This window comes from Sciurus carolinensis, chromosome 4 (assembly GCF_902686445.1).
Source record: "Sciurus carolinensis chromosome 4, mSciCar1.2, whole genome shotgun sequence".
Classification (NCBI taxonomy): Eukaryota; Metazoa; Chordata; class Mammalia; order Rodentia; family Sciuridae; genus Sciurus; species Sciurus carolinensis.
Window position 1 is genome coordinate 176,443,028 of NC_062216.1, and position 13,827 is coordinate 176,456,854.

Sequence of the window (13,827 nt, forward strand, 5' to 3'; positions counted from 1 at the left end):
TATGAATTCTCTTAGAAGCATAAAAATCCCCATCAGGATGCAGTAACCACCATGCCCTAGGTGGAGCGTCATTGCCAGAGTGGACACCCGCCGCTGCTCCCTGCATGGGTCCCCTCTTCCATGTGCCACAGGTGGAATGTTTTGTCCCCCAAAATTCACACCAGCATCCTCACCCCCAAGGTGATAGTTTCAGGTGTGGCCTCTGGGAGGTGATGAGGTCCCTGGGACGGAGCTCTTAAAATGGGATTAGTGCCTATATAAAAGGAGCCTGGAGAGACCCTTCCCACCATGTAAGGACACAGCAAGGGGTCAGTCACTACAAACCAGGCAGATAGCACCTGGCCTCAGGCATCCCGCCTCCAGAACTGTGAGACAGCTGCCAGTCGGTGGCATGTGTCACAGCGGCCTGAGCTGAGGCCTGTAAGTGGTGCATGCCTGAAAAAGCCTGTGCTGGACACGCAGTCCCCAGAGCAGGGGGTGTCTGATCACAGTGGACCACCCTCACATGCGGACCTGTGCCTGTATGAAAGAGCCTGGGCTGTGAGCTGCATCTCCCCCGCTCACTGCCCTACCACCATGGATGGCCCTGCAAGAAGGCCCCCAGAGGCAGCTCAGGTCTTGGACTGCCAGCCTCCAGAACCTGCACTGCAGCAGGCGACTCGAACTGGTGTCCTTCATGCAGACCAGGACAGCACCTGGCTGCCACCTGGAGCTGGAATTAGGCTGAGAGCTCAGAACAGTGTGCTCCCCGGCCATTCCTGGGGTGTCTGGCCTTGCCTGCCCCCTCTTCTTTCCTTGCAGAGTTGATTTGTGAGTTCTTATAAAGACTTATAAATGACCTGGATGATTTCTCAGGTCATCTGCACCACACATACCCCCTCCCGCATTGCAGTTAACTTTTCTCCTCTCCACGGAGGGTCCTCTCCAGAGGAGCCAGGCGGATGCAAGGTGGTGGTACAGCTGCTGCCTGCAGCTATATTCCTGGACCCCATCTGGCTCACTGGCCACGCCCCAGGGTCTGGCCTATAGCATAGCCGGCCCACCCCACCCTGGGTCCACAAAGGGCCTGTCCCCATCTGCTGTGATCTGGGTCTGTCGTCCCTGCTCTGACACTAGCCAGAGTACACCAAGGAAGATGGCAGCTCAAGAGACCTTGCTGAGGCATGGTCCCCAGGGTCCCCAGGTCAGCGCATGGGCTTACCATCACACTGTGGATGTCCTCCAGCTTCTCCAGGGCCATTTCCTGGTTTTCTTTGACATCAGTGCATTTATTGTCTGCAAACAAAACACACATAAGACACAGTCTGGTGCAGCCAGGCACCTGGCTGGTCCCCCTCCAACGTCAGGATCACCATAGCAGACAGTACAGCCTCCTGCCATCTCCATGGCATGGCACCTACCTAGGGTAGTGCCAGGGTTGGGGCCCCAGGGCTCTGGAGGCCCAGATGTCCCTCGTGGTGAGGGGCAGGGGAGGCAGCCCGGAGGTCAGCATGGTGGAGCCTCAGGATGTGGGCAGTGGGGAGGGCCCCTTCTGGGGCTTGGGGTGGGGGAGAGGTTTGAGCTTGGTTCCACAGTAGGAGACTGTCTGGTGCAGACAAACTGTGCACAGCAGGAGCTGGGCAGGGACAGAGGGTTCAGGGGGGACCAGCCACACTGTGGGCGCTTGAGAACTGGACTGCAGGGGGCTGGGCCAGAGGAGGGCCATTTGGGGCTGGGCCTGGACATGGTGATGCCAAGAAATGACCAGTACTCAGATGGGCTTGCCCAGGGGATGGATGCCTGGGTGGGCACACTGGGAGGTGGTGGACGCAGAGTGAGACCCCAGCCAGAGTGGGCGGGTGTCACATGCAGCCTGGCCCTGCTGATGAGTGGGCACCCCACCCCCCGCCCACAAAAGCACAGGCCTTTCTGATACTCTACCAGAGACCCCTCCCACTTCGTCCTCCACGTTGGCAAGGGCTTTGGGAAGGAAGTGGAACTTCTTCTCCACCCAGCCCTTCCTCCGCAGAGCGGCCCGGATCACCGGGTAGTGTCCATAGATGGAGAAAATCTTCTTTTCCTAAGATGGCAGAGTATGTCTGAACAGAAGCACAGAAGAACCAGGGGACTGTCTCCCCACAGGGGAGTTTTCAGAGCAGAACGAGGCAGACTGTGCAGCGGGCAGACCTCACGTCCTGCTCAGAGAGAGCTCGGGAGCAGGCAGGGTGTGCCTGCTGGGCCCAAAGGGTTCAAGGGCATGAGGCGTGGTCCCCAGTGTGGGGTGCCGAAAGGTGCTGTCTTCATGAGGCGGGGCCGAGCGGAGGTGGCCAGACCACTGGGGGATACCCTGGGTCTCTGGGGGTGAGTTAGCTCTCCCACAGTGAGTTGTTATAAAGACCACCTGGCCCCTGGCTCTCTGGCTCCCTCTCTCCCCATGTGTTCTCCCTCCTGTGCATAGTCCCACCATGATGCCATCTATAGTGATGTGACACAGGCCAAAGGGGATCCTCACCAGGGGCTGCACAGAGAGGGCCACCCGAACTTGGAGTTTTCACCCTCCAATATGTGAGGCAAATAACTTCTTTCCTTGATAAAGTTCCCAATCTTGGGTATTTTGTTATAACAAGAGAAAAGAGAATGACAGTCTTGTGGGTACCCCTAAACCAAAGCAGAGGATACAGCCTGGACTCAGTCACTGCCAGGCACAGGGTCAGCGAGGCTGAGGCAGGAAGAGGGGCTGAGTCACGAGGGTCCTCGGCAGACACACTGAAGGTGACCTGCTGAGCTGAGCTCTGCAGAGCGCCTCCTGCGCTGAAGGCAGGCCTCTGACCTACCCTGACCAACAGAGGCCTGCATCAGGGAGGGATGGGATGTCACCAGGACGGTTGGCATCGCTTGGCAAGCGTGACAGGATTCTGCAGTTGTGGTTAGGGTCCGTCATAGGTTGACTCTGAGTTAGGGAGAAGTCAGGCCCTACTGGGTGCAGGCTCAGGACAGCCCTGCAGCAGCCACAGAGCCGTGGACGCTTCCACAAGCTATAAGGACACCACAAGGAGGGGTTTCTGCTGATGCCTGAGGGAACTCAGAAACAGACCCCCCAGCCCACCCGCCTGATGTCAGCCTTGAGACCCTGGGCAGACTCCTCTAGGCTGCACCCTAGAGACCACAGGATGACCAGCAGGTGCTATTCCATGCGGCTGATCCTGGAACAGGTCGTGCAGTGTAAGATCACTGCATGGTCTCCAAAAGGGATCTATGCACCACACAGCTGAGGAAGCTGTTGCCGGCAGCCCTGAACTGAGCTCCTGTGCCCACACACGATCAAGTGGCCAGAGGCCCAGCTGCCTTCCACTTGGTAAACCACGCCCAGGCTGTGCAGTGGGCAGGTCGTGTGCAGGAGCCTGATTGCCAGCAGGCGAACTGGACAGTGGCAAGAGGGCTCATGCCCTGCAGTTCCACAAGGCCTGGCTGCCCCTGCTCAGTTGTGCCGAATAACTTTAGAAAATGGATTCATTCTGGTAAGTAAGCAGAATACAATTTCTAAGGGAACCACAAAAAGATGAAAAGAGTATAAGACTTATACAAGATAGGCACATGCAATAAAAAATGTCCTCAGGCTGGGGCTGGGATGTGGCTCAGTGGCAGAGCACTTGCCTGGCATGCACAAAGCTCTGGGTTCCACCTCCAGCAACACACACACACACACACAGTAATCAGTTCAAAAGAAGGCACGGGAGGAGAAGAATACTGAGCAAACAGGATATGCTGAGCAAATGAAATAGGACAGTAGACATGCTGCATACACAGCAGCCTGATTACAGACAAATACACTGCATGCTCTTGTTAAAGGGCAGACTACGTATTTTTGTTTAAAAATCAACTGTGTTGTTTTTACAAGAGATCATTAAAAAAAATAAACTACAGCTAGGTTAGAAAAATAAAGAATATACACATGAGACAACATAGCCTTTGAGACAAGTAAACATTATTAAAGTGAAGAAATCATTTCAAACTTTTGAAAAGTTTCAATTTACCAGAAATATACATTTCTATGCACCTATTATGAGGGCAAGAAATTACATAAAGCAAAAATGGACAGATCAACAAAGTAGACAAACCCAGAATTACAACAGGTTATTTTAACATGTTTTTCAGTAAATGATAGAACACAGATTTTTAAAAAATCGATAAGACCACAGAAGATTTGAACAACTCAAATAACAACTCTACCCTAATGTCTATGAATAGACCACTGTACACTCACTCTCAGACAAAGTAAGAAAATGTTAGGCATAAAGCAATTCCAGGCATAACTCAATAGAACAACACTATACACCTCACATTCTCAACCACAAAGCAGTCTAGAAAACAAGAACAGTTCAGTCACAGAAAATCCACAGTGCAAACATTAAGAACCCTGCTTTCAGGTAACTCATGGACCAATGAATAAGTAATAACATGAACTATGAAATACTTTGGGCTGAACATCATCAAAAATTTTACAAAATACAGTCTTGTGATATACAGCTAAAGCAGTACTCAGAGGAACACTTGTAGCCCTAAATGCTTATATGTTCAATGCTTTCAGGAAAAAATGTGAAAATAAATGAGCTGTCAGTCTTCTTATATGGGATTCCAGAGAGGTCAGAGGACAGCCACGGAAAGCACAAGAGTACCCCCATCACGGTGACCAGGACTGGGGGGAAGGGGACACACGCAGGGACTGGAACTTGGCTCATCATGACCGACTGACCGCTGGGCCAGTCCTGCGTCCTGGAAGCCCAGCCTATGACACCTTTGCTCCTGACACCTCAGAAGGGGGCTGGGCTGTTGCTGGTGTCACTGGCCTTTCATGTTCCTGCACTGGCCAGGCCCTCTGAGCAGGAGAACCGGTGCTCAGGCAGCAGCCCCTTCCCTGGCCACTGAGCCTCGCATCCGCAGGGTGTCGAATGTGGAGCCGCCTTCCACCTTCCCCATCTCCCAAGGCCCTGCAGGAGTGTGCCGCAGCCCACCAGATGGCTCCCGCCCTCCCGCAGAGCCGAGTCTCAACCCCAGGCCAGAGCTCCTCTTCTGTGGCCCAAACCCCGCCATGTCACAGGGTCACCATATCAGCGGGGCGGCGGGTGGTGGTGGTCCCTGGCCCGACACTGATGCTCCTGTCAGGAAGTGTGCAGGTGGATGTGTGGCCACTTCCTCACAGCAGAGGGCGCTGGTGGCCTCTGTGCAGGGCAGGGAAGTGTCCCCACAGCTAAACCAAAGTGATACTGGCCCAGGTCACATGCAGGGCCACCCCAGCCTGACACCCTCCAAATTCCAAAATAAATTCCTGTTTTTAAAAAGTATTCCCTCCCACCTGTCCCAAAGAACATTCACCTTGATGGCCTTTTCTGTCAACTGCCTTGCTATTTTGTATCTGTCCAATTTGGGGGAAGGGGCCAAGGCCTGGGAAACTCCTTGCTTTGAATCTGCAAAAGAGAAGCAGGAGTCAGGGCAGAGGAGGGGATGCCCAGGCTCTGCACCACGCACCCCAGCACAACAGGCACTCGGCTGGGCGTCCCTCTGCCCCACCTCTCAGGGCAAGCCCCACCTGTGCCCACCCGGCCTCACGGACCAGTGCCCAAGCCCTGCAGCCTCACCCCATTCCGTTCTTCAGCCCCTCTGCCCACCACCTCCTCCCCAGGCTGCCACCTCCTGCCTCCTCACCTCTGTCCCCTCCCCGCCTGCCCCTGGTCCCCTGGCTTGGGGAATCTCCATCCTCTGGATCTTTCAAATGTGTGACCAGAGGATGAGTGGTACCTCAGCCCCACCCGAGCCAGTGGCCATCCTCCCTCCTGCCCAGAGCATGCTCAAATGAACCTCTTTGCCCTCCAGATGCCCTCCCCAACACCAGCTCCTCTCCTGGTGGCATGGTCTGGATTAGTATGTCTCCCAAAATCTCAAGTGTTCAGAGGTGAGACTTTCAGGCAACAGTTGGAGCACAAGGGCTCTGACCTCCTCCAAGGGTGATGGATGCATCTACTGACAGCTGAGTGGACTACTGGGAGGTGGGACCCTGCTGGAGGAGGTACCAGGAGGTGGGACCCAGCTGGAGATGTACTGAGGAGTTGGGACCCAGCTGGAGATGTACTGAGGAGGTGGGACCCAGCTGGAGGAGGTACCAAGAGGTGGGACCCAGCTGGAGATGTACTGAGGAGGTGGGACCCAGCTGGAGATGTACTGAGGAGGTGGGACCCAGCTGGAGGAGGTACCTGGAGGTGGGACCCTGCTGGAGGAGGTACTGGTGGGTCACTAAGGCCATTCTTGGGGACTGGGTCTTGTGCCCAGACATTTTTTCCTCTCTCTCTCTCTCTCTCTCTCTCTCTCTGGTTCCAGGCTGTCATGAGCTGACAGCCTCCTCCACCATACCCTTCTGTCATGATATTCTGCCTCACCTCAGCCCAGAGCAATGGAGCCAGCTGACCATGGACTACACCTCTGAAACTGTACATCTTTCCTCCTCTAAGTTTTTCTTGTGAGTATTTTGGTCACAGTGACAAAAAGCTAACACATGGGTAACTCTCCGACCCTGACTGCCAGGATCCCCACAAGCACACACCCAAAGCTGTAGTGCCCAGGGCCTTCCACTCTGCTGTCCCACCCTCTCCACTTCCCTCCTGGACTCCACATCTGGTGGGCATCCACAGATGCAGCCGAGCTAAGTCCATACACACCCAGACCACCCCGTGGTCCACTGTGAGTCTGCCCTCTAGGCAGCACGGGCACTGGGCTTACCAGTGCTCCCACGTGTCCCCAACCCCACGGCGGCCCCACTCTCTCCCAAGCCCTAGTGTGGAGCCCTGGCTTGCAACTGTTCATCGCACCCATGCCCTGGGCACCTTGTCTAGTCTGGGGACCCTTGAACTGTTTATGTTCCACCAGACCATGCTGACAGCCAAGTGCCCTGGACCCACAGTCCCTGGCTATCCAAGGAGCTGCCGGGTGGCGCCAGCCCAACCCTGCCCGTGCCCTCCTCTCTTGGTGCTCTCTGTCCACTCCGTGCCCACTGACCAAGCGACTTCACGAAAGCACAAGGCATTGGGGAGTGAGGGTTGGGTGGGGGGACAGTGCGAGAACCACACGTCCACGTGGGAAAAGTGAGCGCTGAGCCGCGCTCAGAAGCGGATGCTGCGCGCAGGCTTCTGGCAGGAGCGCAGGCGGGAAACTTCAGACCTGTGCAGGCAGCGCTCTGAGAGGCACCCACCCAGCATCAGCCTCGGGAGCTGGAATCCATGAACGGCACTGATCGAATTAAAACGTTCTGCTCCGTTAAGAGGAGAAAAACTAGACCCAGACCAGGGGAAGTGTTCACAATACTCCGGGCCAAGATGGCTGGTTCACAGGGAGGCACGAGGGACCCCGTGGGGCAGGCGGTCTCACGAAACCGCCTGGAAACACCCCCAGCTGCACTGGGTCGCGGGCCAGCTTTCAGGGGCCAAAAGACTAGCGGGGACGAGGACGTGAACATGACCCTCAGAAACGTGACCTACAAACACTCCATGGGTCAAAGAGCGGTTTGGGGCGGGCTGCCTACCTTTGAACTGAGAATGAAGACACCAAAGACCAAATCCTGAGCAACGCACCAAAAGCTGTGTCTACAAAGGAATTTCTAGTTGTATAAGCATCTATCAGAAAATAAAAAAGCTGAACAACGAGTTTAAGTGTCTATCTCAAGCAGGTGGAAAGAACACAATGAAACCCAAAGAAACCATAATAAAAATAATAAAGAGCAGCCGTCAATGAAATGTGTTATTTTAAACATAATAAAGCAGATCAACCAATCCCAAAGTCTGGACTCATAAAATGAATGACACACTGGCGAGACCCAGTCACAGAGGAGGCGGAGGCAGAGAAAGAGCATGGGAAGCTCCACAGGAGGATGCTCTGCCTTCGCCGCATGGACCTGAAATCTGGGTAAAATGGACACATTCCGCAGAAAATCCAAATTACCAAACAGACTCAAGAAATGGGAGATACAAAGAACACCGTCTAACACAGAAATTAAATCTTAGTCTTAAACTGTCCTGGCAGGAATGCTCCAGGCCTGCTGGCCTCAGGGTGAGCCCTGGCGAGCTGCTCCTTTTGGAGCAGACAAGGTCCCGCCTTGTCCATGGGGCCTGGACGCAGCCAGGACAGGCAAGAAGGTGAGGCCGCACACAGGACGACCTGTCTCCAGAGGCAGATAAGGGGTGGATCTCGGCCACAGGGGAAGTAAACAAAGCAGTTCCCCAACAAACAGAGTAAGAAAAACCAATAGTGGACACAGAAAAGCTGGCATCTAACTGATTTCCATTCAGGATTAAGAGATCATTAATAAAAATGATCCCAGTAGATACAGAAAAGTCACTGGGATGAGTTTCCTTTCAGGATCAAACGCCTCAGCTCCCTAGGAAACACGGCTGGCCTGCGCCTGGTGTCTTGGCTTCTCCCTACAGGAGAGACCAGGGCGCTGGAGGAGTGGGGTGTGGGAGGCCCAGGTGACCTCAGGGTGCTTGAAGACCAGAGGGTGCTGCATGAGCCGGCTGCGACCAGCAGGCATCACAGCCGAAGGCAGCCACCCCCACATGCTCGTTGCACGTGAGTCCAGACTGCACCAGAGCGGAGAGCCAGCCTCTCAGACACACTGTCGCACCGAGAGTCCCTGGGGCTGAGTGCCCAGCCGGCCTGGGCAGGCCCTGAAGGAGGCCTGGGGGAGGGAGCCCTTCTAGGTGAGCTGGCCAGCCACCCGTGTGGGAGGCGTGGCCCGAGGAAACACGCAGAATGCTGACCACCTGGGAGAGGCTGGCAGGAGGCCCCCAGGCCCGCCTCCGGCCACAGGGGCAGCTGCACCTCACACCCCTCAGGATCACGTCCACCAGAGGGGGGTTCAGGATGACTGCCTGGAGTCTTGTGGGGTCAGCACCGCAGTCCGCCTGTTCCCCTGCCCAGGCCTATGTTCTTCACAACACGCGGGTACTGACCAAGGGCCCCCCGCCACCCTCCAGAATCCCATCCCTGCACCCAGAGGTCGGCCCCACCTGTCGGGGATGCTGCACCCTTCAGAGCAGCACAGAGAACACAAGGCTGTGCTCTGTGCCTGGGTGACCCTGGCCACCGTCTGTCTGCTCTTTGATTAAAGCCAGGACAGCAGAGAGAGTGTGGCGCAGTGGGGTCTGGTCCCGCTCCAGATGCTGGGCAGGATGGAGCACACGGCACCCCGGAGGTGTCCTGGCAAAGGCCCTGGAGCTGCTGGCGTCTCCTCCTGGCCCAGGGTGGGGAAAGGGACAGGTCAAACCCCAGGAGGCCGCTGGCAGACAAAGCCCAGAGCGGGGCTTCCCATGGAACAGACACCCTTCTGCACAGTAAACCTGGGTCACACAAACATAGGGTGCAGGCCAAACGGGGATCAGACAGGCAGCACGCGGATTCTGACCAGGGCAAACGAGGTTTTGAAGGAAGTGGGAAATAAGAACGTCTCCTGCAAATCAGATTTTGTGAAGGAGCTATCGTTAATTTGAGTGAGTGTGGAAAAAGAATTTGGTTACACAAGTAAACTCATTTTTGGAGATGCACAATAAATGGCTAGATACTAACAGTTAGGAACATTAATAAAAATTCAGGGAGACATTTCATAACATTGAAAAAACCAACCAGGCTGGGTGGTGCGGTGGCAAAACATGCCTGTAATCCCAGTGGCTTGGGAGGATGAGGCAGGAAGACAGTAAGTTCAAAAGCAGCCTCAGCAACTCAGTGAGGCCCTAAGCAACTTCGCAAGACCCTGCCTCAAACACAAACACAAAAACAAAACCAGGCCATGGATGCTGCTCAGTGGTAAAGCACCCATGAGTTCAATCCTTGGTATAAACAAACAAACAAAAGAAGATCAATCTGCTCATCTACTCAGGGAGCTGAGACAGGAGGATTACAAGTTTGAGGCCAGCCCTAGCAACTGAATGAAACCCTGTCTCAAAATAAAAGCTAAAAGTGTTAGGGGGTGTAGCTCAGTGCTTACCTAGCATGTGCAAGTCCCTGGGTTCAATGCCAAGTACTTTAAAAGAAAGAAAAAAATCAGTTCGTCAGGGAAGATACAAAAATTCCAAATGTGTTTATACCTAATAATATAGCTTCAAAATACATAAAAACAAGTAAAAGACAGAAGATCTACAATTGTATGGGGATATTTTAATCTGCTTCAGTAGATGAAAGATTAAGCAAAGGGTTCAAAGAATACAGGAAATCTGGACATGGCGATTAGCTGTCTGGACCTCACCCCATGCAGAGGACATCTGAGCTTCCGGGAGCACTTCCCAGCCAGCCTTCACCACATTCCACAGGGCTGATGAGACAAAGCCTGGACTCTCCATCAACTGCCAAGCAAAGCAGGAGGTGAGGAGACCCATTCCTAAGTCAAGCAGCACACTTTAAAAATGAAACATGAAGGAGAACTCAAATGGAATTTAAAAGTGCTTTGAAGTCAATGAGAAGGAAAGCACTATACATCGAAGCATTACGATGCAGTTAAAGTGGGAAGGAGGGGGAAGTCTACAGCTCTAAATGCATGTTTCAGAAAAGAAAACAAATCAGCAGGGCATGGTGGCCCACACCTGTAATCCCAGACTTGGGAGGCTGAGGCAGGAGGATCACAAGTTCAAGGCCAGCCTCAGCAACTTAGCGAGACCCTGTCTCAAAATAAAAAACAAAAAGGGTTGGGATGTGACTCAGTGATAAAGCACCTTTGGGTTCAATTCCCAACACCACAAAATAAATAAAAAGTGTTACCCCAAGATGAAAACTCGAGGTCTAGAGGGTATTGCACTTCAATCTTTAAAAATATTTGGGGGAAAAACTTTATATAAACCATTTCACTAAATAGGAAACTTTTCAATTCTTTTTATGAGGCCATAATATCAAAACCTGACAAGGACACTAGGACAAAAGAATAGGGCATGCCAATATCTCTCATAAAAACAGGCATAAAAACTTAATGCATTTGTAAATCAAATCCAGTGACAGGAAAAAATGCAACATACCCCATGGGGTCTGTTCCAGGAATGAAAAATGGGTTTACTATTTGAAAAGCTGTCAACACAATACAGCACATTAACAGTCCAATGGGAGAAAAATACTATCACCTCTGCAGATGGAGAAGAAAGCATGAGATAACATGTGGCAATTGTTCATTTAAAAGTTCCTGCTAAACAGAATGAAACTAAACCCATATCTCTCACCATGCACGAAACTAAACTCAAAATGGATTAAGGATCTCGGAATCAGACCAGAGACCTTGCATCTTATAGAAGAAAAAGTAGATCCAGAGCTTCAACATGTCGGCTTAGGACCAGACTTCCTCAACAGGACTCCCATAGCATAAGAAATAAAAGCAAGAATTAATAACTGGGATAGATTCAAACTAAAAAGCTTTCTCTCAGCAAAGGAAACTATCAGCAATGCAAAGAAAGAGCCTACAGAGTGGGAGAAAATCTTTGCCAATCATACTTCAGATAGAGCGCTAATCTCCAGAATCTATAAAGAACTCAAAAAACTCTACACCAAGAATGTAAATAATCCAACTGACAAATGGGCTAAGGAAATGAATAGACACTTCACAGAAGAAGATATACAAGCAATCAACAAACATATGGAAAAATGTTCAACATCTCTAGTAATAAGAGAAATGCAAATCAAAACCACCCTAAGATTCCATCTCACCCCAATTAGAATGGCAATTATCAAGAATACAAGCAACAACAGGTGTTGGCGAGGATGTGGGGAGAAAGGTACACTCTTACATTGCTGGTGGGGCTGCTGGTGGAGATTCCTTAGAAAACTTGGAATGGACCCACCATTTGACCCAGCTATCCCACTCCTTGGCCTATACCCAAAGGACTTAAAATCAGCATATTACAGAGATACAGCCACATCAATGTTCATAGCTGCTCAGTTCACAATAGCCAGATTGTGGAACCAACCTAGATGTCCTTCAATTGATGAATGGATAAAGAAAATGTGGTATATATATACAATGGAATATTACTCAGCCATAAAGAATGATAAAATTATGGCATTTGCAGGCAAATGGATGAAATTGGAGAATATCATGCTAAGTGAGATAAGCCAATCTCAAAAAAACAAAGGAAGAATGATATCGCTAATAAGTGGATGATGACACATAATGGGGGGTGGGAAGGGTTAGTGTTGGGGTTGGAGTTGGGTTTAGGGAGGGGGGCAGGAATGGAGGAAGGAAGGACTGTATAGATGGAGGGGAAGGGTGGGAGGGGAGGGGGGGAAGGGAAAAAATGGCAGAATGAATCAAACAACATTACCCTATGTAAATTTATGATTACACAAATGGTATGCCTTTATGCCATGTACAGAAAATAAAAAAAAAAAAGAATCCTGCAGACAGCCTAAAAAAAAAAAAAAAAAAAAAAAAAAGTTCCTGCTAAGCCAGCAATAAAAGGAAACTTTACCACCTACAGAACATCATAGTTCCCCCTCAAGTCTGGGGACAAAATGAATGCTAGCCAATGTAATAATGCAAGAAAAGAAGTCATAAATATTGAAAATATTTGTATAGGGGGCTGTGTAGGTAGAAACTCTAAATGAATCTCTTAGAATTAATAAGTGTTACTTAGGTCACCAATTCATATGTCAATGCACTAAAACAACTGTATTTCCATATACAAAAATGGTTAGAAAATGAAACTAAAAACTACAGAAGCATTTAAAAACATCAAATATCTAGGAGTAAATCTAACAACAGAAGTCCTGCATATATGCACACTGAAAACTATAAGATACTGTGGGGAAGAATTAAAGGACAGTCAGATGTTCATGGATTAGAATAGTCAATATTGTTAAGATGTTGATTCTCCCCAAAACTGATCTATAGACTCACTATAGTAATGATTAAATTCTCAGCATGGTTTGTATGTATGAAAATTAGCAATTTGATTCTAGAATTCACATGGCAGTACAGAAGTCCAAGAAAACCTAAGCGATCTTGAAGAACAGATCAGAGGACTGAAGCCACCAGACAGTAAGACTTTCATAAAGCTACTGGAGCCAGGCAAGGTGGTGCATGCTTGTAATCCCAGCTACTCTTAAGGATAAGGCAAAAGAATCCAAGTTTGAGGACAGCCTGGGCAACTGAGCAAGACCCTGTCTCAAAATTTTAAAAAGGAAAAGAAAAGAAGAAAGGTACTAGAACCAGAATGATGGTACAGAGTGAGAATGGCCAGCAAGATCGATAGAACAGAACGGGGATCCATGACTGGGCGACCCCAGGGGACCTGCTGGGCAGAGGCTGAGTCCTTGGAACAGAATGGGGAACCTGCACCTGGTTGACCCCAGGGGACCTTTCAGGCAGAGGCTGAGTCCCTGTATATACAAATGGCGGGGGTGACCCCTGCTTCACTCCTCATGCAACACTCAATCCCAGTGGATTGCGTACCCAAATGGAAAAGTGGAACTATAAAGCTTATAAAAGAAAACTCAAGGTAGTGCTCTCTGGACAATGGAGTAGGCACAGATTCTTAAACAAGACACCAAAGCACCAACCATAGAAGACTGATAAGCAAACACAGTGAAACTAGAAGCTCTGGTTGCTGAAGGAATGGTTTAGTGACCCAAGTGGCCCCACAGATGTGTATGATAGGTTCTGACAAGAACTGGTATCCAGAACACACGGAATTCCCAACATAACAGCCCAACTTGACAATGGCCAAATCTGGAAGGAAGTCTCCAACAGGGCTTTGGGGGAAACGCAGAGGGGGCCTGCACACCCACCAGAGCAACCCAGACGTTGCCCTGAGATGGTTGTGGAACCCTCTG

General features: G+C 50.9%; 1 protein-coding gene across 6 annotated transcripts in view; it reads right to left on the minus strand.

Moving 5' to 3' along the window:
• Ttll8 (tubulin tyrosine ligase like 8) overlaps nucleotides 1-13,827 on the minus strand; it is a 71,470-nt gene that overhangs the window by 57,239 nt on the left and 404 nt on the right. For 2 of the 6 annotated variants that reach the window (XM_047551028.1, XM_047551029.1), the window contains exons 2-4: nucleotides 5,353-5,444; nucleotides 1,921-2,059; nucleotides 1,202-1,275 (exon numbers count right to left, since the gene is read on the minus strand). In XM_047551028.1, the coding sequence (XP_047406984.1) occupies nucleotides 1,202-1,275; nucleotides 1,921-2,059; nucleotides 5,353-5,444 (305 nt within the window). Of the gene's footprint in view, nucleotides 1-1,201; nucleotides 1,276-1,920; nucleotides 2,060-5,352; nucleotides 5,445-13,827 lie in introns of those variants that run through there. The other 4 variants (XM_047551030.1, XM_047551031.1, XM_047551032.1 and 1 more) reach the window with 3 other exon arrangements.